The 25,843-nt window shown below is 31.7% G+C and overlaps 5 protein-coding genes across 5 annotated transcripts in view; 3 read left to right on the top strand and 2 right to left on the bottom strand.

Annotated features, from left to right (window-relative positions):
• The first annotated feature begins 1,697 nt into the window (after positions 1-1,697).
• Positions 1,698-2,542, top strand: LOC130623503 (putative potassium channel protein RPA4233). Its single transcript, XM_057438993.1, has one exon. It carries the CDS (start codon positions 1,733-1,735, stop codon positions 2,540-2,542), a length of 810 nt encoding a protein of 269 aa, XP_057294976.1. The 5' UTR covers positions 1,698-1,732.
• On the bottom strand, positions 1,730-5,427 carry LOC130623494 (dolichol kinase-like). The gene has a single exon (XM_057438984.1). The coding sequence runs from the start codon at positions 5,151-5,153 to the stop codon at positions 3,591-3,593; it is 1,563 nt and encodes a 520-aa protein (XP_057294967.1). The 5' UTR covers positions 5,154-5,427; the 3' UTR covers positions 1,730-3,590.
• Positions 5,428-5,959: 532 nt separating this feature from the next.
• The window catches only part of LOC130623490 (probable ATP-dependent RNA helicase DHX37), a 32,273-nt gene continuing 12,389 nt past the window's right edge, over positions 5,960-25,843 (bottom strand). Inside the window, exons 17-31 of the mRNA XM_057438981.1 lie at positions 24,335-24,431; positions 23,435-23,500; positions 23,290-23,347; positions 22,679-22,827; positions 22,056-22,103; positions 21,812-21,874; positions 19,258-19,414; positions 18,029-18,096; positions 17,804-17,856; positions 13,017-13,068; positions 12,212-12,326; positions 10,655-10,792; positions 10,375-10,543; positions 10,145-10,242; positions 5,960-6,356 (exon numbers count right to left, since the gene is read on the bottom strand). Coding sequence (XP_057294964.1) covers positions 6,277-6,356; positions 10,145-10,242; positions 10,375-10,543; positions 10,655-10,792; positions 12,212-12,326; positions 13,017-13,068; positions 17,804-17,856; positions 18,029-18,096; positions 19,258-19,414; positions 21,812-21,874; positions 22,056-22,103; positions 22,679-22,827; positions 23,290-23,347; positions 23,435-23,500; positions 24,335-24,431 — 1,411 coding nt within the window. The 3' untranslated portion in view covers positions 5,960-6,276. The remainder of the gene's footprint in view (positions 6,357-10,144; positions 10,243-10,374; positions 10,544-10,654; positions 10,793-12,211; positions 12,327-13,016; positions 13,069-17,803; positions 17,857-18,028; positions 18,097-19,257; positions 19,415-21,811; positions 21,875-22,055; positions 22,104-22,678; positions 22,828-23,289; positions 23,348-23,434; positions 23,501-24,334; positions 24,432-25,843) is intronic.
• On the top strand, positions 13,602-14,883 carry LOC130623496 (uncharacterized). Its single transcript, XM_057438986.1, has one exon. The coding sequence runs from the start codon at positions 13,624-13,626 to the stop codon at positions 14,881-14,883; it is 1,260 nt and encodes a 419-aa protein (XP_057294969.1). The 5' UTR covers positions 13,602-13,623.
• On the top strand, positions 15,940-18,646 carry LOC130623497 (uncharacterized). The gene has a single exon (XM_057438987.1). The coding sequence runs from the start codon at positions 15,940-15,942 to the stop codon at positions 17,125-17,127; it is 1,188 nt and encodes a 395-aa protein (XP_057294970.1). The 3' UTR covers positions 17,128-18,646.

Below are 25,843 nucleotides of genomic sequence, written 5' to 3'. Positions count from 1 at the left end.
TCTAATATATTAATTCTCTAGTTCCATCTGTCGATTACATTTTCTACATTTTTCTTTTGGAGCGCCAGAATGATTAAACTTTTGTTTATATTTTTAATTTACTGTAACAAATACAATACAATAAAATAATCTCACAAGCTAATAACGTTCCTATTGTGTTCTCTTTACACCCACGCCAAATGTTAACAATGGCTTCATTGTCAATGTATAAAACAACTTCCTTATTTTCCCTAACTTCCTCTGCAGCAAAATATAACTAAAAGCCCGTGGAAACTGATGCTATGTTTAAAACAGGAAATGTAAATCTTTTATTATAAAATAAATTATTTAATTTAATTTAAAAATGTATTTATACAAAAGTCATGGGTGAATAACTCTTATTGTTTTCTTAACGCAATTGTTTTCTTATTAACAAAATTACAGACGATATTACGGACAATTAACAGTTAATAACATTGTTGGTTAATTTTTTGCGCTTCTGAAGTTAATAAATATAATTTTTTGATAAGAAAAAGAATAATTATTTATATAGTGGATTTTTTTAGCCATCCTTTTTTTTAAAAAAAAGTGAAATACACTGATAAAGGAAAAACATGTTGAAAAGATGTTGTCGAATATGTTGGATAAAACATTAAACGAATTTCTTTATATCGGTCAGAGAAAACAGCTCGCTCAACACAGGATCCCACAATCGTGATATACCGTGTTTAATGTGAGAATTTCGTTGATAAAGTCCTCTGTCAGCATCTAGATCTGAGAACAACGTAGCGCCCGTGTTATTTTTGCCGCGCCTAAAGTTTTGGTTTAATATAAGCCACAAAGTGTCAGCCAATCTGAGGGTAAAACATCTGATTTGGTACGATATATCTAAAAATATACTTTAATTCAATAGTGAAAACCTTAATCTCTTTGTGGCCAGCACACAGGGCTACCAAAAAAGTTACAACCGTGGCCAAAATATGTTTAGACTATACTACTAATTTCGAAGTTCGCCACAACAAGCTTTAGCTGAGGTGAGTGCCTTAGATTAAACGTAGTTACGGTTCTCTCCTTCGGGGCGTTATTTAATAAAATATTACTATCAAATCGAATTTAGTTGTACAGTTTCGACAATTAGAAAGAATTTACGTCATTATTCAATTTTTTAAAATCAATGCCAATAGATAAACAGTGAAGAATGTCGTTGGAGTACGTACTATGTCTTCGGTCGACGAGAAAAAGTACACCTAAAGCTTACGAAAAACTCATTTATCCGCTGTCCCGTGTTTAACGACAAGAAAACAGCGAAATATGTTTCAGTACAGCGAAATATGTGTTTCAGTTGTGTGTGATTCAAATAATTTATGAGTTTTCCCTAGATACACACGCTTCAGGATCTTCTAATCCCTACACCTTAAACAAAACAGACACAAAGGAAACCGCTGACATATATCTGAACAACAAAAGATAATTGATATACAAAATGAATAGGAATAAAACAGATGATATTAATATAACAACAGCAAAAAACATTTCATGAGAAATGGAAATTCTTTATCACCAAAAAAAAGAAACGATTATTTCTTTTTTCTTTCTCTTTACAAAAACATAAAGAAATAAAAGGAGAAACATAAAGAAATAAAAGGAGAAACAAAATGAATACAAAACTTATATAAATATTTTTATTTGTAATCTGAAAAAAATAAGATGAAAAAACAAACCAGATAAAATACAGAAAAGGTTGTTTGAGATCATGTTTCGTTATATAACTACTTTGATGATAACTATTTCCTTACTGACAAATATATCGTTCGCTGAACATAAAAAGACTCTCCTTATACAAACAGCGTATTGGGAACAAAAACCTTTCATTTATAATGAAAGTAATGTGACGAAGGGAATAATGGTTGACATAATGAAGAATGGGAAAGATCACTGTCACGATGAGTCGTCAAATAAATTGATAGAAATGGTTCGAGTTGCATCTTCACGAAAAGAATACAACCAAATTCTACAACAGAATATTTCTACGCATTTTAATGACACAATCCTCACATTATGGGGTCCAGTTATGCTTTCAAGTGAAGCTAGTCAAGACCTAATGAAAATGCAACCTGACCACTTGCTCTATCAAATTATGATATCAAAACACATGGTAGTTGTTGTGCGAAGGTACAGAATAGAACTACTCTACAAAACATGGCAAGGACTTCTGAATAGCAGTCAGGTTGCCATCGTGACCATTCTAACTGCTATTTGCGTTGGCATTCTTATTTGGTTTGTCGAACGGAAAAGAAATCCCGAGATATCAGAGTCATTTTTCAAAGGAGCACCAACTGGCATTTGGTGTAGCTTAGTCACAATGACTACAGTTGGATATGGAGATGTTGTTCCGAAACACTTCATAAGTCGCATTCTTATCAGTGCTTGGATTCTTCTCGCTTTGTCCTTGGCTGCGATACTTACAGCAACAGTTTCTGAGAACGTCTCAGGTGTATCAGGAATAGACATAAATAATCAAATGGTGGCAGTCTTGAGCACATGTGGCAAAGAAGGTATATAACTCCAAGTTGGTTCTCAAGGAATCATATGAAGAAGTAATCGAGTCGGTACGTGCTGATTCAGTTTATGCAGCATTGTTAAATGCAGATGTGGCAGCTGCAATGCAAAGTGATATCATCAATGATGAAAATGAAAATCCACTTCGAATTGTCAAACAAATAAAATATGATCAAGTTATCTACTCTGCTGTAAAAAAGAGTTATGATGAAAACTCAGAATTTGGAAGATGGTTGCATTGTATAAAATATAAGAACAACCAGAATGTATTTAAGAAAGCTGTTTATGATAATCAACGTTACTGCAAAATTGATGTCTTATACATTGCTAACGTCAGTGATATGTTTAAAGAAAATAAATTCATATGGAGTTTATGCATTATTATTGGAGTATTGATTTTTGTTGGTATCACCTTGGACGTTCAGCGCAGATTTCGTATTCGGCAAATTCAGGGGAAATGGTTTTTTATTTAAAACACAACTAAACGAACGCCTGTATGTATTTTCTAAAATAAAAAATAAAAAAAAAAATAAAAAAACGTTGCACATTTCTTGTATTATTAACATTTTTCGTTAAAAATTAATTTTTTTGGATTTTTATTATATGTTTAGCAACACATTTCGAAAAATCAGAAAGCTACCCCTTTCTCACCTCACCCTTTTTATTAGAACTATATGTAACAACAAAAATAATATTAAATAAGTGGATCAGAAACGTTTTAGCAACAAATTCTGGCAAATCAAATATTTTGCAAATCGATTGAAATAGGTTTCTTCGCAAGCAAAAATAATGTAAATCAAGTTTTTATGGTTTTAATTTAATAAAAAAATACTAAAGAAATTATTACTAATACAAAAAACACTAACGAAAAAGTTTTTTTTATAAAATTAATAGAAGGTTAACACAGGTGTTTCTTGAAAAATAGTCCAAATATTTTTTGCGTACATAACCTCACAAAAAGCTAAAATGTTTTGAAACTCACGAATTAAGCCGACTTTTGATTTTTGCTCAAACTTGCTTTATGTATCAAAACAGGCTAATGAATGATGCAGCTAGTCGTGTGAACAAAAAGAAACAAATAACATGTACATATATAACGGTAAAATTAAATTATCAATTTGAGAAGACCAAGCTTCCAACAAGGAAGTAATTAGACAACAAAACATAATACGCAATAGATTAATACTCGACAATTCTTGTAGAAGAAAAACAATTAAAATGATGGAAAACATGAACTGACTTGACACTGAAAATAATGTACCAACGATCGTTTTCTTACTGTCACTGTGCCATTTTGTTTTTCCGTAAAGTTTACCAAATACTGACGCAGCTGTGTCTCCAATACCAAGTGAAATAATACCACTATAAAACGCAATTTGACATGCTTTAGTATCATGGGAGAAGTGCAACCAGATTGGTAAAGACATACCGCAAAGTAAGTATATATGTGTTAGAATCAGCACTCCTTCGTCTTGCTCGTCTCTAAAAGGCGTTAAGACTTGATTTAGGACATCACCGCATGGTTTAATATGGCATATTCGAACTATTTCCACAGATAAAAAGAGCAAAAATGCCATCATTGATATAACTGAATAAAATTGAACATCCACGATAACTGGTAGGAATAAAATCACTGCAATGATGTGGAAGATCTTCCGAATTATTGTTTTATGAATATTAACTTGAGCAGTTTTGTTGGTAAAATACCAGAATACAACATAAAACGATATTGCAACCAATAGGAAAGAGTAACACATTAGAAATAACCGAAGCTTCGTTGAAACTAGAAAGTGGATAAGCCATGTGATTGGATGTTCATTAAAATAATAACGTAGAAATACGAATACAAATCCGAGATAAAGCAACGATGCGAAGTAAAACAGAAAGTGATGTATCAATCTATCTGTTCCACATCTTACCAATCTGTTAATGTAATATGCAACCGGAATTATACATACAAGCATCAATACAACGGAGCACAACATAAATTCAATCAGAACTACAGAGTTGATTTCGTTAGATTGAAGCAAATTCTTTTGATAAAACACTCTGCATCCAAAATCACATACAACCAGCCCAAATCCTTGTATAATAATACCAACTTCCCCAATAGTAAAATTGTATGGACAAATTTTCAATACTGCAAAACACGCCAGAGTTGTATATACAAAGGCACATATAATAACGACTAGAAACATTTGGTCAAAGTCAAAACAAATGCAAATTACTGCCAGCAGTACAATTATCCAGCTGAATTTTACTGGAAAATAAAGGCAAACAAAAACAACAAGAAATGACAATGCCATAACAACTGTTATTACTGACTTGATCTGTGTTGAAAGTAAATCAAAATATATTGATGTGTCATAGCAACTCTTTTGAATCCAAAACAACGTGGGGACAGTAAGTAAAGAATATAAGAAACCTGGATCTGAATTTCCACGGCAATACAAACCGAGTTCTTTATTTCTTTTCGTTACAACTGGTACGTCCAAGAAACATAACAAGACGCCAATAATCAGGATTAAAATAGACGATACCATGAAATGTCTTTTGAGTGATGATACATAAACAGCAATAATGACAACCATTTCTAACGCTTGAGTATACTTCATCTTTTTTTTTCTTACACCTGGAAGGTTACACTACAATTAAATTAGCAGACAAAATCTATTTTGACTCAATCACATTGGTTCACGTTTTGCAATACTTAGAAAATAATTTAAAAAAAAATTAAATTCGCAAATCTTACAGAAAAATAGAGGATATTAGCATATTTTTAATAAACGCCGAAAAACAACCGTCTTTGACTATTTAGAATTGCCTGGCGCTGTTACAAATGAAATATTTAAAATAACAATAGACATAAACTACCCTAATGGTACTAACTTTCGCGGATATAGATTTTGCTTTTTTCATGAATTAGGCCAAATTCGCAAAATACCCATATACGAACATTTTTACGTCTTTCATAAGAAAATACCAGCGAAACTTTTTTCAATAATCTTAAAATGTATATTTGTCCTCGAGCGAATTAGTACCATTAAGATAAGCTAATTTCTTTTTTCTTATACTTGTGTAACGCTTTAAATGCAACACCTTACTTGGACACAAGATTCAAAACCTAAAAATCTTGGTAGAAATGACGCATTTCACAGTATATCCATCCCGTTGTACAGCTATGCATTCCATTACGACAAATAAGCAGTGTTACAACACAAAAAACTATTTTTAAAATCATTTACCCAGAATAGCCTTTTTGGCTTTTAATGTTGAGCGCTAAGAAAAAAGGTCGATTCACACCTTTATGGTCCTTGGTATAATTCGACTGGTAATTGAATCCACGACCCTTTGCATTGAAAGCAAGCGGACTGAATAGAACGAGACGAAGAGTTGTATGACATTCTATAAAATGATAAGCTTGCCTAATTTTGTTTTATTTTCGTAAAAAATCCTCATAAAATTAAAATATAAACTTTGAATATGTCACTTTACTGAAAACATATGTTGATACCCAATTTGCGGTCACCTTGAATGATTGAGTTACTCTTTTAACACAAATTTCTTATATCAAATCATGTCACGTTTTTTAAAAAGACATCTCAAAGTTGATATATAAGGTATTCTGAAATTGAATAGTTGTAATAGGTGCGAAACAACATCGTCTATGTATCCTGAATACATCAACTTTCTAACGTGTTTGTTGTTGTACTTTCCACCAGGATAAGTATGACGTCTTTATTCATTTGGTGGCCATATGGCTCGAACATCATTATGTTTAGCTTCTGGTATCCATTGAAGATATTCTTTTAGCAAAACTGAGATAAAAGGAACAAATACAGTAACAAGAAATTTCTGCAAAGGAGAAAACACTCATATTAAGAAGAATTGGGAGCCGCAGACAAACTCACTACACTACGTGCGGCAATATGTTTGTGATAAACTCAGATAGTTTATCTGGATGGTGTGTATATAGTATAGATGGTGTGCAAATATTCACCTATGAGAAAACACTCGTTTATTTTGAATACCTGATTAATGGGGTTGATATGTCAGAAATGATTCTGCAGGGAAGTTTATTGAAGCGGTGCTTATTAGACATAATAAATTCTCCAACTTGTGAGAATATCATTAATAAAAGAAAAATTTAGTGGAGAATTCATTGTACACTATTTTCAACTTTTTTAATTACACAAACTCTCTTTAATTACATAAATTGTTGGCACTCAGTGAGCTGGGACAGTTACTAAGAAAAAAAAAACGAAATAAAAGTGAGCGGTATCATAATATTTTTTTTCGAGCAACTAACGGTATATATAAGCTACGAGTTACTAACGGTATCTATATAATAATACGCCAGTTCCGTGTGTCTGTAACAGGCAAAGTTGATATCGTCATTTTCCTTTGATGTCGCCGAAAAAAATCTTTGATGTTGCCGAAAAAAATATGTCTTCTTTGTCGTGAAAAGCCGCGAGTTTTGTGTGGTTTGTTAAATGAAGTTCTGGCACAAAGTAACGGAAATTGTGTTTGCAAAAAAGATGGCTGTCCTTTTTAAGCATTTGTCTTCTCTTGCCTTCAAAATAAATCTTTACAAAAGCATTTAAAAAGGGGCATGGTATATAAATGAAGTATAGAAAGATTTCTGTAAGGTTTGTTTATGTTTTTTAAAATTTGATGATATTATTGATGCGACACATGTTTGTTAGCTAGCATCAACCACACCAACAACAACTAGCTAGGTAGCTAGGAATTTATAAATATGTAGCCATGTTCTTTATACCTAGCTAAGTCTCCAGTTTATATTTAGGTGACCAGCTATTAGCTGCTGTAGCTACCTTATGTTAGCTTCAGTTTTATGTTGCTTTTTACATGTAAGCTAATCTTAGTGGTCTTTGCTAAGAATGTGACAGTAACTTATTTTAATTGACATTTTAAGCTTAAATTAACAAGCCACAACAACTTTTAAAAAAGTATTACATAATATTTAAGAAGAGTTTAAGGACTGTTTTTAAGCAAATAATGTATTTTTCACAATTTGTGTACGCAAATAATGTATTTTTCACATTTTGTGTAACTAAACTTATATACATCGGTTACATGCAATATGACGAAACGATTTTTATTTAACATGTAGTAATTCTGGTACCTTAAGTGTAGTGATTTTTGTTGTTCTAGATGTTCTGACTAAAATGTTTTTGTTTATGGCATTTTGTCTCAATTAAGAAAAGTTTCAACTTTTTTGAGGGAGTACAACACCGAAAAAACTTGTGTTTTTTTTATATTTTGTATAAATTCTTACCAGGCAGGACTCTACAACATACCGAAATGACTGATCCCTCTCTATTTATAAATTTGATGCATTCCAAATCACAGTTTTTTGAAATTTTGGGTAATATTTAATGAGTACAAGATGCAAATACTGATTTTTGTTGAATCAGAAGTATTTCCTACAACCATTCTTTTTTTACACACTACACGGAGAAAAAGTGTATGCAATATCATCAGAATAACTGATTTTGTTGCAAACTGTTTTTCTTTTTCACATTTTGGATTGAAATATTGTTATAGAGGGCATATATCAATAGACATATATATACCAAAATAATTAAATTCTGCAAACTTTGATTTTGTCGTTCACCTCTCATTTTTTATATTTTGATTAAACTTTTGAGGAAAACCATAGGAATTATTTAGAATTTGTATTTTGTGTTGCAAATTTAGTGCAAAAATTTAACTGTTGTGAGGGTGGACCATATGCAATTATATATACTAAAAATAATAATTTGATATTCTACAAGTTGTATTTTTGTATGCACTTAAATGACTGCTTTTTCTGAGTTGAATTTGATGGGTTTCATATCAATTTTGTGGAAGATTTTATGGCTGAAGACAATATAGAACATGCCAATTGAACTGATTTTTGTTCATATTTTGATTTGCTCCTCATAAACCTTTGTGTTCTACATTTATTGTAAACTTTTGTGAGGAAGGACCATATATGTATACAATGTTTTTCAAAATAATGATTTTTGTTGATTTGAAATTTACTCCTTGCTCATTGCTTTTTCGACATTTCAGGTTAAAATGTTTGGTAAAGTCAGTACGGATCATTAGACAAAAAATTGTTTTGTTAACCGGTTAATTTTTACATTTTGTTCATATTTTTGCGGGAGAGGATGGTATGCAACCGAATAAATGATTTTCAAAGTTTAACTTTTTGTTTTTAGGTGTTTTGTGTTTGTTTAAGTTTGGCTTTTTGATATTGTTTAAAATGCGTAAAGAACTTATTTCATAGATCTGTGCTTACTGTTGCAAGCCTTTCTTTTCGACACTTTAGATTAAAATATTGAAGGTTTTCAACATAATCACATAATAAGATGTATACATATTTGAGATATGTGTTATTTCTGACATTATTATTATTGTTGTCGTAACTGTCTGGGTTGTGACTGTCAATGTTGTAACTTTCTACTAACTAGATTTTACACCTCCTTGCACGCCGTTGTTTTTCATATTTTGTCTGAAGTTTTGTTGGGAGGATTTCATGCGATTTGACATTTGATATTTTGTGTTAGATTTTAAGAACTTTTTTGTTAAATTATGACTTATATACTTTCTTTTTATGCATTTTCAGATTATTTTTTTTAGTAAAAGGCATATTCAATATACTGAAATATTTGCTGATGTCATCAAAATTCAAATGACAGAACTTTTCAATTGTTTTTCTGCCTAAGTGGATTTTTCCACGGGCCTAATCGACTAGTCTCTTATAATAATACAGAGACTGTGTCTGTTTGTAACAGGCAAAGTGGATGTGTTCATTTTCTTTGGTGTAGTCGAAAAATGCATGTCTAATATGTTAAATTTTCTGACATTACGGCGCAACGTCAATAACACTACTTTAACGTCAATATCCTATATTAAATTAATGAAGCCATTACAGTGAACAAAAACTTTGAGGCCAAATAACTTGGAAACGAGGTGGTGACGTCAATGATTTTTCACCGCTTAGGTAACTAGGGAACACCTAGGACCAATTTGGGTAATTTTCCCAGACCTGTGCCCCCAAATCCGTTTCGGAAGGGGCGGGTTGATGACGTCATCAAACAACCTTCGAACCCTAAATCTCTGCAACCGTTTGTCAAAAGTACATGATCCTATACATTTTCTTGATCACAGCTTTAAGATCTATACGATGAAGGCAACGGGTATACAAATTTCTAAAAATATATTTTAAGGTTTTGATTTTGCTGACGTCAGCAAAATTTTTTGAATCCCTGATATCTCATTAGGCGTTCTCGAGAACATATGATCCTACACATTTTGACCATTGTTTCAACTTCTACACATTACAGACAAAGAATAATTACAGCAAAATTTTTTAAATCCTTGACCACATGATCATATACATTTTCTTGATCAGCGCTTTCAAGTCGCACAATAGAGGCAGCGTGAAAAAAAGGTTCTAAATTTTTTTTTGGTGGATGGGTTGCTGACGTTATCAAATTCTAATTTTTCTCATTCTTTATCCCGCCTGAGTGGATTTCTCCACGGACCTTATTGGCTAGTAAACAAATACTTTGTAAAGTACATTAAAAATACTTACATTTGGGTTTAACTTTCCATACTTTGAGCAATCTTTCTTTAGTGTCAATTCTTTCCGTAACAAGACTATTAAATAAAACCTCTGTCTTTTGCTGAAGACTACATATAAAATAAAAGAGAAGAAATGAGACATGGTAATAAGTCAAAACTAAAGAAATGAAACACAGTGAAGGTAAACAAAATGAATTATTTTTTACTCATATTATTAAAGTTGAACAAGTAAATACTTACTGTGCCCAACTCTTTACCATTACTGATGCTGGCGTTAATAAACTATGGGAGAACTCCTTTAATTGGTTTATGATTTTTCCTTCCAACAGGTACTTCGCAAACCACTTATACTTCTCTGGTTTCTCAGGATACTGAATAAGTTGCACAGGTAGCTGCCATACATGGGGGCCTTTATTATTTAGAGTAACATCAAATATAAGATTAATATCAATTTAAATTAATATCAAATATCAAACGTACAACAAATTTCATCAAATTGCAGTACGATAAATTTTCTTACCAAATGTACAGGCCATGTAGCATTCAATACAATCTTCATTATTGCTGTAAATAGGTACCGGCTCCTCACAGGGTTTACCGTACGTACACATATGTGGAGCAAATTTGGGTAACCAGCGTTCTTGTATAGTGAACAGGGCTAAATTAGAAGTGCAATGGCTAAGTAATAATACCGTTGTTTTTATCATTGCTTAAAAAACTAAACCAACGCAACTGCACAGCACTGTGCATGAAATTGTGTTCTAATTTCTGGTAAAAAATTAGCAGGTCATCGTGTCTGACGCAAAGATCAAAATAATATCGTTAAACGGCAATAATCGACGTTGCTAAAATGCCTACATTACGAAGAAGTTCAGGCGAAAAACCAAGAACTCAAGAATATTATTATAAATAGTCTTTAATTGTTCTACTGTTTAGCCGGTAAAACTTTAAATGGGCTTCTCTTTTGTCGCTGTTTTTACTATCGAGACTAGTGAAGCACGGAAAGTCTAGTGTAGCGGTACTTAAATCATTACATTTTGAAAACTATCCTGTTGAACCTTGTTCCTTCAAGGTTGAACGGTACAAAAGGTACAAAAACCTTGTATTTTTACAAAATAATTCATATTGAATTATTATTTTATGTTCAGTTGGTTTCGCCAGTTTCCCCTAGCTACAACGGTCGTTTGTTAATTTGATCTGAAATTTTATAAAGCTAGGTTTGTATTTGCTTACAAGGAGTTTCGACAGGTTAAAATTCTTTTTAAAAACCGAAATAAATTAAAATTAGTTGATTGACTTTCACGTTTCATCTAGTTTTCAAAAGCGGTGTTTACAAACTTGAACTCATTTTTCTACTTTATATTTTTCTATCGTCTTCTGCTGTGCCAGTTGAAAATAATTAATTATTAATAACGTGATCACTTTTTCTGCAAAGTTGAAATACTTCCCCTGTAGAGGACTGCTATAAATCAGTAATACGCTGCAGAACTTTCTGCCGAAACGACTGGTTTATTCATTGTCGTTTGGTTTGATGTAACTTTCGCATTACAATTAAAATTGAAAAATGTTAAGCAAAAAATAATGTCTCGAGCATTGACGATTTTATAAAACTTTAATCGGGTTAGTTCAGTTTAATTTTTACAACTGATATTTTTGATTTATTTTGTTTTATAATGTAAGTCTTGGTTGTTTAGTTTTCGTTATGTTTTGATACTGGTTAACACAGCCTTATACAGACTGACCACGTGATTAAAAACAACCAATAAAATATCGCGAAAAACACCCGAAAACACTACGTGCACAATAATTATTAATGCGTCCCCTTAAGAGAAAAAAAAATGATTTGCCATTGAAACAGATTCTTAAATATTTGGATTAATCACACGGATTTATATACTAAAGAAGTCACCAGTATTATATAAACAAGAATAGTTAATGAATTCCGAAAAGTAAATTCCATGATTTACCATAATAAAACTTTGCATACAAGTCTTATTAAAAAGAATTGAATTGCGGGTGGGAATTGACGTTAAAAGTAAAAAAATCTTATGGTACACACCGGTTGAGAGAGACTTACTTTTCATATACAATTTACTTGTTTCCATAATTTCATGATAGACAACAAATTCTGGTAATTTCGAAAATAACGAAGACGTAGGATGGATGAATACAAGATCATCAGTGGAACAACACTAAAACAAATGAAACAAAGTGGAAAATATTGTTACAACAAGCAATGTCCAATAGTTAATTCCATAAAAGGTTGGTCACAGGTGAGTTTATTGTTTACTGTTAAAAGACGAGTGTTTTTCACATAGGAATATTTCTTGAATGGTATCTTACACAAAAAATACATCAGAAACATTTTTTAGTGTCCGAACAATTTTCCCACATCAAAGAAAGGAATTATTTTAGTGTATTCCGCGAGTTTTTGTCAAAAATTAGTTTCCGCAAATGAGAAACTCGCTATTCGCGAAAATTAATAGCCGCATAAATTGGGTTTTTTTCCTGTTCGAAAAACGATTTACACTAACTTGTTTACCTGTGATTTACCTATAGCTATATAGTATGAAAATTAATCTCAAGTTCTGCGCTCTTTATTATACGTCTTCTAAATAACAGTCCGTAAAAAAAACGGTATAACAAAATGTTAAATGAGTTTTTTTTGCGAAATTTGCGTAGGGAGATTTTTAAAAAAAAAACATTTTTCGCGAAAATTAATTCCCGCAGAGTATTATTATAAAAAGTTACTTTTACATTGTTTCTAGGAAAGGGAGGGGTTATTAAGTGGTGTTCAGTTTCAACCCAAGAGTTAGGACAAGACTGGAGTTATTTGTAGGAAGTTTAACTAACATCAAGAAAGGATGTTGATAGAAACTTACTCTGTAGCAGTTTTTAACTTTCAACGATCTAGCTTCTTCAGGAGGAACTTTCCTATGTAAAATAAACAAAGTAAAAGCTATAAACTCTTTCTTGGAGTTCTTGTACAGATAATATCCAATTTTACCGTGTATGTTGTGTTATTAAAATTTGGAGATTTTACTTAGTATAAGACCAGCCAATTTATCGCCAAAATAAACACAAGAATATGTTTTTCAGGAAAATGTTTTGCTTAACTTCGAAAAAAAGAAGTAACCTCTTAATAAAATTAATTCTAACTAAACATCTTTAAGAATTAAAGAAGTGTTTACTAATATAACTCTCAGTGAAACTGTTTTACCATGACAACCAGTGTTTCGTTTTGCGAAATAAATTTTAGAAAAAGACTATTTTTTTCATTCTTTCAAAAATAATAGATATGCACAACCATAGTAAAAAAAATATTCAACAAACAGCACATTATCTTTAGGACAATTATTTTTATTAAATTTTTAGAAAAATATTCAAAGATGAAATGAAAATGTAAAGAACTATAGAAACCTATCTATTCAAGAAAGTTTACAAATCTCAAATGATTAAATAAACTGGATAAAAACACAGATTTAAGACATGTATCGTCATATCATTACTCTGATTATAACTGTTTTTTTATTAGAAAAAGCATCGTTTTCTAAACCTAACAAGACTCTCCTTATGCGAGTAGCGTATTGGGAACAAAAACCTTTCATCCATAATGAAAGTAATGTGTTGAAGGGAATACTGGTTGACATAATGAAGAATGGGAAAGATCACTGTCACGATGAGTCGTCAAATAAATTTATGAAAATGGTTCGAGTCGCTTCATCACGAAAAGAATACAACCAAATTTTACTACATAATATTTCTACGTATTTTAACGATAACATTACCACATTATGGGGTCCAGTTTTGTTTTCAAGTGAAGCTAGTCAAAACCTGATGAAACTGAAACCTGACCATTTGCTTTATCAGCTTATGATATCAAAACACATGGTAGTTGTTGTGCCAAGGTACAGAATAGAACTACTCTTCAAAACATGGCAAGGACTTCTGAATAGCAGTCAGGTTGTCATGGTCACCATTGTAACTTCGATTTGTGTTGGAATTCTTATTTGGTTTGTTGAGCGGAAAAGAAATCCCGAGATATCACAGTCATTTTTCAAAGGAGCACCAACTGGAATTTGGTGTAGCTTAGTCACAATGACTACAGTTGGATATGGCGATGTTGTTCCGAAACACTTCATAAGTCGTATTCTTATCAGTGCTTGGATTCTTCTCGCTTTGTCCTTGGCTGCGATACTTACAGCAACAGTTTCTGAGAACGTCTCAGGTGTATCAGGAATAGACATAAATAATCAAATAGTGACAGTCTTGAGCAACTCAACAGAAGCGCATGTGGCGACGAAGGTATATAACTCCAAACTAATTCTTAAGGAATCTTATGAGGAAGTAGTCGAATTAGTGCGTACTGATTCGGTTTATGCAGCATTGTTAAATGCAGATGTGGCAGCTGCAATGCAAAGTGATATCATAAATGATGAAAATGAAAATCCACTTCGAATTGTCAAACAAATAAAATATGATCAAGTTATCTATTCTGCTTTAAAAAAAGATTTCAGTAATGACAAGGCAAGTACACAAGTGCTTCACTGCATGAAATATGAGTTTAACAACGACGTATTTAAAAAAGCTGTTTATGATAATCAACGTTACTGCAAAATTGATGTCTTATACAATGCTAAAGTCATTGATATGTTTAAAGAGAATAAATTCATATGGAGTTTGTGCATTATTATTGGAGTATTGATTTTTGTTGGTATCATTTTGGAGGTTCAGCGCAGGTTAAACTAAAAAAGAATTTAATTATTCAGAACATAATGAACCAAAAATCTTTTTACAACGTACCGTGGTTGTATTGGCACCTGCTTCTATTATCAAAAAATAAAAATAATTTTAGTTATTAAAACGGAACAACGAAACTTTCATTTATTTAAAAAAAAAACAAAAAAAAAATAAGAATTTGCAAAGTTTCGGGAAAGAAGATAGTTTATATCTTCAAAGCCAACAAAGAATAACCTACGAAAATCCATTTCTCTTTTGTTTACTTATTATTAGAATTAGAAATGTCGACAAAATGGATTTATCCCTTTCTGCTTAATATAATTATGCAAATGTAAAAAAAAGAATGAATATATTAAAAAAAGGACTAATGTATTGGCAAAATTCTTTTAAACAATATTTGGAAATGTAAAAGGCCGAATATTTCAAATGGTTTAGTTTGCAGAAATTATGAAACAAAAATAATTGTTTTGACATGGTGAGTCTTGAATACTTAACAAAGAATAAAGCTGGAGTGGAAGAAAGCAAGTACAGTTATGAACAAATATTGGAAAATGTTGAAAAAATGCCGATTTAGATTTTTTACGTTGTCAAAGAGATTCTGTTAACATTATCAGTTCATTAAAGCAAATTTTTTTCTGATGATCAAGAGAAAATAATTAACATTTTTTTTTATTTGCACAATGCAGAAAATGAAAATGTGAATTCAAAAGAGTGTTATCTTTACCAGTCGGTATATATTAGTACACAGCACACTACCTACTCTTAATCAAAACGCATGAACGCTCCCCTATATTTGCAAGATTTATTACAGCAAACGACTAAAAACGTGAAGGGTTATTATTATTTAAAGTAGATTATTATTTGGTAATGCATTAGCAGTATTGCTATTCAGTACAATGCAACACACCTCCTTTTAACAATAGAAAAAATCTTCAACTTAGCCGGGGTATATACTTTCGAGAAAGGAATATTTTCACGGATTGTGTTGTTTTGATTATAGATGTATGGTTAGTCAAAAATTATAAATTAGAATTTAGAGGCGGAGGTATATCCGCATATTTTACTATGTATGTATCGGCATATTATATCTTTAAAGACCAGAAAAACGAAATTGATGGTATAATTCCAAAGACGTTTAGGTCAATTAAGAGCTATTGCTTTAAAGAAAACCAAACCGAAAAGAACATAAGTGAATTTGTTCAATACCGACAACGGAGTAACAGTCAAAAGGAATTTATGGAATTATTTACAAACTTAAACATACCATTTGGGACAGGTAATGTTTCAATAATAAATGCAATGTGGGGGCCTATAACAAACCTTAAGTTAAATACTACAGTTCTTACAATACGGGGAATGAAACGTCACACCTTTCATAGATCAACAGCAATAGCAGTTATTGTTACTCGGAAACGAATTTCATTGTACAACAAGTTTATCAGAGGTTTTATTAGTTGTAAACATACATTTATCTTGCCTGTATCATTGATTGTAGTCTATGGTATTCTTACCTGGATATTAGAAAGAAAAGATAACGACAACTTTAACGAGTCTTTCTTAAGAGGAGCAATGACTGGCATATGGTGGAGCTTTATAACACTTACAACTGTTGGTTATGGAGATGTAGTACCTAAGTCACTACTGGGAAGAATATTGGCTTGTGTTGTAATGTACACTAGAATGGTAATAGTGTGTGTTATAACAGGCACAGTAACAGCTTTGGTTAGTGGCACAAGTGATCTAGGGATATATAAAAGACGTGTTGCAGTAGTAAAAGATTCCTACGAAGAAAGAATTGCTAAAGAGGATTACAAAGAAAAAACTGTCAGTGTAGTAAGCTATAAAGAAGTGATAAAAAAAGTCCGCAATAGAGAAGTTTTTGCAGGACTTATGAACAAAGAGGATGTATTTGCATATCAAGACAGCATCACTGCAGATGACGTGTTAATACCACTCAGAATTATATACACAGTTCCTGCTGTTCTTGATCTATCCATCTTAATAGCTCGCAATGATGACAGTAAGTTATTGTGGAAATGCGTACGTAGCAAAATAGAAGAGGTCTATTTGCCACATGCAATGGAATATCAAACAAAATTAAAAATCGAAACTTTCTATTATGATTCTATATCCGCATTACTTGATGATATATCCTTCAAAGTATTATTAGGATTTGCAATTAGTCTCGGAATAATAGGAATATTATCCGAGTTTAAACGACACAAGTTATCAAAAACAACAGATCACAATTAAGCAAAAAACAAACATGTAGATACCACTGGAAATACGACTAAAACATCAATCGATTAACAAAAAATGAAATATTAACTGCAATTTAAACAAACCGCAACAATAAACACTTTAAGCAGGAATGAACAAATGACTGCAACAAAATGACAAAAACATGGTTAACATTTGTTCACATATAAAGAAGAAGAGATAACTGTGAGAGTGTATTGACACATTGCAGGAATCGCTATATCACATGTAAGCCGCAATTGTTTTTCCAATCTGCCAGTAAAAGCATCGCAGTACAAGTTTACAATCGATCTAACTGCATTTACGGACAGCAAGCAAAGGTATAAAATACATTTCTTCAGAAACTGTGTACTTTAATGAATTGCTACATGAGGCGACGTGCTCTTTACGCGAAATAAAATTCTATATGGCAGTGAAAAGCGTAACGGTTTACATGCTTTACTTTGGGTGGAATTCCATTATGGGGTTGCTGTCGAATTTTTGTATTCGTAACTTTGGAGTACATGCACTGATCAAAAATCGCCTTTTACTCAGGACGATAGTGAAATGCCACCCGAAGTGAGTTTCACGTCACCTGCAGTAATGGATACTTTTGTGAATATGCATAAAATATTGTGGACAAAAGGGACTAAAGCTCGTTCACTTTGAGTTCTTTGTAAATGACACATACCTTGCAACATGATCGAACAGACCAGAAAGGACGATCTGTCGTATTGCAACAGCCTATAATATTAACAGAGATTGTTACTAACCTGCAATAAATCTTAACATTATTATTTTATAATCAAGTTTAAAGTAGCGCTTCAAAAAAAACAGGACGCCTGGTATGACATTACATAAGCATGTCACAAAAAGTAATATTTAAGAAAAAATGCCAAATCAACGTATTACTTACTGTTTTATCTGTTGGAGGTTTCATTTTAGGGTCAATAAATGCAGCCACATCCGAATTGACATGATTAACTGTAAAACATTAGAAATACTTATATTACTTTAAGTTCTTTCTACTAATCGTATCAAATTTGTATAATTTTTCTCTTTTTTTACAAAATTTCCTAAAATTTGGTTTATAAATCACAACCTTACAATATTGTATAAAGTTTTCAGCTGGAGAAAAGAGACAGTAATCGGACAAACTAAGCGTTATCTACTTTGTGATAAATGATGACAGTCAGAGTCCAAATTATTCAACGATAATAAAAGAATAATAGACCTATAATAACTTGTTAGGCGGGTAATACTGGAGTATATTGACCGATCAAAGTATTGCCGGATCTTGTGCGTGACAGAGATCAATATTCGAAGGTATTGCCCGAAATAAACAGTTATTATCCGGGTACTGCATTTTACGACAAAAAAAATAACATTATAAGCAGAATGTAGAAACATGTCTTTGAAACTACTCCCATATGGAACGTACATTCGAATTAAAAATAATTTTTAAAATCGAATATCGTGTAAACATAGAATTATTTAGAAGATACTTAGCTATAACGTTTAGCTATAACGTTTAGCTATAGAGTTTTTTTATTGGCTATATCATCTTTCAAAATTACTCTTCATCGTTTGCGGATAAATTAGATTTGGATCAAAAGTTTATGTTAAATGTACAGTTATTAAAAATCGATACCAAAACTGAAGTTATTTTTACTATTCATTGTGTACTTGGTTACAAATAAAGTAAGTTTCACTTCTGTTTCTCGTTTTGTTTGCTTTTTTCGTGTTTATTAACATTTAATGCTACCATATATAAACTTCAAACATGGTTGCTATGGTAGCAAGCAATACCGTGGAATATTGCCCACTATGACGTAAGTTCTAACCAATCACATTGCGCGATTTTCAAAAACACGATGCCGCTCTTTTACCCGGGTAATAAGTAGGGATAATAGCACACATATTCTAATTCTGTAGGCAAAACAGTTTCATGTTGCGCGGTGAGCAAATAGTATTGGTTTAAAAATCCTAGGTGACACAACACTACTAAGGTTTAATGGCCTGCTCCATCGAAAATTTACAATCCAACATTTCACTTTCTACCAATATTGGGTATTAAATTTTAAATGCGCCAATTAGTGTATTATTTGTTTTAAGCAACAAAATGAACTGATAAAAATATCTAACCAGCATTCGTAAGTTGCCTTCTCAATTTTCGAATTTCAATCATTGCTTTAAATCTAAGTCCATTTGCTTTGCAAAACTGTTCTGAACAACCAGAATATTCACAAGCACCTACTGCTCGGAGTATAACCATCAAATCACCAAGCAAGGCAGAGGGACCCTATAAACAAAGGAGAAGATGAAACAGCAGAGACTCTTAACTAATTATTTTAAAATCATTTTAAACATATGGAATACAAATTTGGCTTCTCTGAAACGGATAGTTTATTAAACTCTCCTCTATAGATCACATTGTTTAGTTTGTTTTTATGCTGCTTTGTGAATCTCAACCACCGACTTGATCATACTTTAGGACTTAATTGACTACAAACACTTCAAATACTTAAATTACGTGTGATGCATGATTTTGGTGAAGCTGAAAGTTTTAATATTTTTACTAAAAATGAAAAAAAACCTAATTTCAGACTAAGCTGGTTTAAACCTGAAGCAATCAAATGTTATGGTTTTTTTTCTAAATGTCAAACTTAAAAATTACTACATCTTAGTCCAAGAATGTAATTAATTTCAGATGTATTGCTACTATTCACTCCTACGATGCTATGGCTGCCTTTTGCAGATATGGAATTGGTTATTTAGTTTTTTTGAGGTTTTGCTATTCAATTATGCGGTTCCGATATGCGGTTACATGGTTTCACTATTAGCTTATGCCGTTTCAATATACAATTTTGACATAACTTAGTCTCGTCTTTATGTGGTTTCCGCATTATGCTGTTTTACAATTATGAGGTTTCATTATGCTGCTTTTCGAAAATCGAAAAAAACAATAAGAAAAAAAAAATTTTTTTTCTAGACCTTTTATTTTAGGTGTTGGTTTTCTTTTTCAAATTTGATGAGCTAGTTCTTGCAGTATTCAGTGGAATGAACGACTATATATATTTTATCCTGACAAAACGAGCGTTTTAAATTCTCTACAGCAATCGAACCTTTGATTGGTTTCATCAATCTTAATCAAGAGACAGCCAATCCAAATAAAACCACACAACTGAATGAAGAAACCGCATAATCGAATGATGAAACTGTATAATCGTAAAGTACAGTGGTAAAACCTCATAAAGACAATAATATATTAAATTCCATAATTGCGACTATGGCATTCCATCCTTTTTTGTTTTATTTACACATAGATATGCATAGATAGAAATTCTGATTTAGACTTACCTAAAGGGATCTCAAAGTACTTTTACAAACTTGGCTGACCTGAATCTGCTCTACATAAGAAATTCATTACCGAAGAAATAACAGTTATCTGAAGTAAGTACAATTTTTTTTCAACACATGGTGGTCGCTTCCAAAAAGTTTAAAACTTCTTTTTTAACTTGCGAGCTTTGTGACATACTAATATAGTTTGGCATGTTACGCTATGAACGCCTTCATATTGTATTCGCTAAAACTTTCTGTATAATTAAAAACTAGCTGTCATGTTTTTTTCTTGTTCGGATATTAAAAATATGTCAGTTACTCCTCATCACTTTGAGTCAACAAATCAGAATTTAAAGTATTCGCGAAGAAAATTGCTGACGAGTGAAAGGACGTGGATAAATGAAACAGGGGATTTACGCCCGACAAATTTGATTAGAATTGAGGTATTCCCAAAATAAACTAGCGCTTTGGCTAATCATAGAAGATTAGTTGTCAGCCTGTGAAAAAAATTGATAGAATTTAGAACATCGTCGCTGCTCGCAGTTATCATCTAGACCCAATTCTATGTAAACAAGCCGTGCCGAAGATATATCCAGCCATGTGTATCGTTACTAGTGAAACTACAAAATTTGAAAAGTCTTTACGGTGGAAGTACAGCGCAGTTGAGAAGCTAATATATCAGGAAAATAAACTGTAATCAAAAAGTAATTTCTGCCTCTTACTGTATCATAGGCTCTGCTGAAGTAACGTCCCTAAAAATGCTTCAAACTTACTCCAATATTTATTTTAATCTTTTAACATAATTAAAATAATAGTCTTTAAAAAAGAAATCCAGCAAGTGCAACTTGTAAAAGTACCTCTGCATCCCTTTAAAATAGGTCTCGACAAAAAACGTAATTTACAGTGTAATCGTGTTGAAAATTTGGGGGACAGCTTGTTTTTACCTTAAAAACCCTTACAAATCATAAACTATAAAAACTGGTTGAGGGTAAAAAGTTTTTCTCGGTCACAATTTCCTAATGTTTCTATTTTGCGAAAGAGAATATTGCCATAATCTTATATATAATATTATTTGGTTGTGCGTCCATAAAGGTTTTAAGCGCATATAAAATTCATTGTTTTTATGCTTAAACCTTCTAAGGCTTTAATTCTAGTTCTAATAAAAATGTTTAATGTCTTTAAATGGACCACAAATGTTTAATACCATGTAATAGCAGTTGAAATATTTCTTTTAATCACAAATGGTAGTAGCTATGGCAGAAAAACTTTTAGCTACCTTATTAAATATCGTATCAAATAATGATAACAATATTTCTCAACTAAAGAATCAAATTAATTTGAACCCCAACACACTCACATCACCTGCCCATTTCCTACGAGCAACAGTAATAGCAGCACGCTTTTGCTTTAAGTCTTCAGCCTACAAAAATATACAGGTACTGATAACAACCACGCTGGAGTCTAACTGTTCCTCTATTAAACACTCAGCTAATAGGTTGGACAGAATGATAAACACGCAGCTAATAGGCTGGACAGAATGATAAATAATCCTGAAAACAAAATATCTCGACATTATATTATTATTTAGAATAAAAATAAACCTCAATGTCAGGAACATCAGATAAATCAACATCGTCAGTGAATATTTCCTAAGAAAACAAAATCTCACTATTTTAGCACATATTGCTTGTCATGGAATGATCATAATTATTTTATTTACCGCATTTCAGAAATTCGAGGATTGTAAAGGGTGCGACTATTTAAAGGAGGCGTAGTAAATCGAGGAAGTATAGCAAAAGTTGGATGATTGCATTCATTAAGTTATAATATCAAACCGTTACAGATCGAACTATTCTAATTTAGCAACACATTATTAAAACCATCAAAGCATGTGCACCTTGTACCCTATCAACAAAAGCTTTTTTTGAGTGTGTATTTGACTTTTCTCTATTATAGGTTTACTTCATGATGCCCTAATTGTCACACCATTTTCTTTCTTTTGCAAGATACTTCTCTTGTCATTTGTCAGTTGGAATTGAATTCAAAGTTGCATATTTTATTAACGATCAAAAGTTATTCGCCTGCTTATAGCACACATTAGTTTACCAGCATAATCAAAGCATAATAGAGCAGACAAATGATTTTAATAAAAAATGCAAAATTATATCATACGGTGATTTTTACAAAATATCCTGCGTCCTTTCAGTATCTTAAAAAAACTTACTTTAACTGTAAGGGCTGCAACTATTGTTACGATGTATGGAAAGCATCCCTTTTGTTTAGTAGCCAGCCAAATCATTTTTGCAAACCTTGGTGAGACTGGAATTTTGGAGAGTGACTTTCCAAGGTTAGAGGTTATTGCTAATTCCTTACCTGTAAATAAATCATATCATAAATAATCATGAACGTTGCACACAAAAGTTTGACAAACCACAGCAATTTTTATATGAAGTTTTTTAATTCCATGTTTCCTTTAACAAGTGCCATTATTGGATCGGTATTTTTATTTCTAAAGGTTACTTTTTTAATAATTTTTTTTTAGTTCTTATTAAACAACACACTGTAAGTTTGTAAAATTCTATTTTAATATCAGTTTTTTAGATAGCTGAGTTTTTTAATTAAAATCATCATGAAATTAACATGGTTTGAGCAAAGATAAGCCGAAGTTGGTGTCACTTTAAAGTTAATTGCGACCATGTGTTAAGTTTGAATAAACAGGGGTGTATACTTTATATAACAGGTTCAACTATTATTGTATGATGGTATTCAGTGGATAATTAGTTAGAGGAAGCACAATAGCTTTTAAATACAGACATTCTAAAAATTAAAATATACCTTGTTTTGTCCTTTGAATTTTCAACGCACCCAAATTTAAAAGCAATTTTTCTGCGGCCTATCAAAAATACAGTTATCATATTTCTTTTCTACAATTTTAAAAAGTGGAAATTAGGGGTGACTGTTCATCTAAATTTAATCTTACCTTCAAGGATAAAATATCTGGTGAGGATGGAAATGGAAAGTTGATTACTTTATCAATACACATGCTCTAATGAAAAAAGATAACAATGATCAAAATTTTATGGAATAATTTATCTATGCAACGGGTCCACAATTAACAACGAAGAAGATGCAAACTCCATAGGCTTAAAGAAAAATACATTAAGCGCCGTTACAACCAACATATACACACATTTAGATACAAAAACAAGGCAAACTCCACAGAACTGTCTAAACACGTGTGGCATTTGAAGAAAATAGGTATAGAACCGATATTTTCTTGGCGAATAATCGGCCATGCCCTCCTTATAAAAATAGTGGAAACACATGCAACATTTGTCTTATGGAGAATTACATATATTCACATCTAACTTGAAACTATTAAATAAAAGAACGGAATTGGTTTTTACTTGCTGTCATGCAAACAAGTATTTCTTGAAAAAATTAAAACGATCCCACTGGACTTGACTTGACTTAATTACATTTTATTTTATTCTTTCGTATAAGACATTGATATAGTTTTTTAAGTTAGTGTACATCTGGTGATCGCTCAGCGTGAAACTCAGAGTTATGTACATAATTTAATTTTTATCTTGTAAATAAACGAATGGAATAATTTTGATGAATTTAACACTTTCTCCATAGTTTGCAAAACACTACAACCATAAAATGTCATTACTGAAACAAAATGCATTATAATATTATCAGAACCAAAATATAAGCATTTTCCTGTCAAGAAAAGATGCATGACAACATTGCATAATTTATGAGTTCATTTAGTAATAGTAGCTTGGATAAAAAAAACCCATCAGGCATTGTGTTAAAAGGGGGATAAGAAAATAATGCTTATCCAATAAAGCTGTATTGTTCAAAAATCACTCACCTTCATTTGCAATAGCAAGTCATCAACAGGTCGACGGCAAATTTCAGGTTCTGAAAATTCTTCAAAATCATTTTGAAACACAGCAGAAGAATATAACCTGCACACGTAAAAAAAAAAATTCAATAAATCAGAAATCACGTTTTTAATTTAAAGGTTAAAAATAATTGTTTTATTCAGTATTGATATATATTAGGACTATTCGTTAGCCCATTTTGCTAATCACTATTTCGTGCATCTTTGCCAATGTGTTACCATGAAGTAAATGAAATTCAGTTGAAGAAGGGTTATTGGTCGGATTAATACAGACAAAATATGACCATTATTATAGAGATTAGCACGTTGTTTACATAAAAACAAGGATCAATAAAGACACACTGATATTGTACAATGTAGTGAAGAGTGACTGTTCACTTATCGTCACTTTCTGGTATGGGCATGGTTGAAAACTGCATTTTACGTGAGGATAGTGTGAAATGGAAATCACATACTGATTTGAAATCTAACTTCAGTCTATTTAAAAAATGTGTAACATCACCTGAAGTATGTTTATAGTTTGGCTGAAGTAATGAAAACTTATGCAAACCGTCCTCAGAAATTTGTGTTAGATGTTGACTCAAAGCAATTTGAATCTGCTCCAGGTCTCATACAAATTGCAACTACCTGCAGAGAATTGGGGAGGCATAAATTGAAGAAACAGGGACACTTTAATTTGAGTGCTTATACAGTAAGTGTTTATTGTGGCACATGGAATGAACTACAGTTGTATATGTATGAGAAAACAGCCCTTTTAGGTTTGCAGCTTCTCACATTAGTAGCACCATCAGAACTGCATGACACCACTTTTATGATCAAACAAAATTCCCATGTAACATTTAAAAAGCAACTCCTATTGATTTCCTAAGATCAGGATAGCCTTGTGTACTGGTAATCCAGCTTTCCTCAACTTATCTTAATCAGTAATTTATGTTTATAAACTAAGTTCCCCAAAACCGTTATTATTTTGGTTATAAATCGGCTGGAGTGATGAAAGCAGATGCAAATAATTTAGAAAAAATAGATTGTGGACAAAACTGACTCACTCAGTTAAGCGGCCTCTAACTGCGTGAATTGAGGAAGGCATAAATGGAACCACTGTTATGGCTATATCAACAGCTAGTGTTTTTTGAGGGGAAATGGTAATTTTTTTCTCATAATTTACATTAGCGATTTAATAATTGGGCAACAAGTATTCACCAAAGCTCTACATAGTTAGTTGTGACTCGTGGCAAGTTAGTATATGTTTTCTAATTAGAATCCATATATGCATTTTAAAAACTAAAAAGTAGACTTGTTGATGTACAATTAGAGATTCGATTATACTATACTTTATGTAAATTGAAAAACTTTTTAATAATTATGCAGAATTAAACATATGCAGAATTAAACATACATGGCTTTGAATATCTAGAATGTTTTCATGAAGATAAAAAAATTATTAATTATCACCCTGTTATCTTTTTTTGGTATTTT

Source organism: Hydractinia symbiolongicarpus, chromosome 13 (genome assembly GCF_029227915.1).
Source record: "Hydractinia symbiolongicarpus strain clone_291-10 chromosome 13, HSymV2.1, whole genome shotgun sequence".
NCBI classification, from domain to species: Eukaryota; Metazoa; Cnidaria; class Hydrozoa; order Anthoathecata; family Hydractiniidae; genus Hydractinia; species Hydractinia symbiolongicarpus.
Note: the sequence above shows the minus strand (reverse complement) of the source record. Positions and strands in the feature narration are given on the sequence as shown.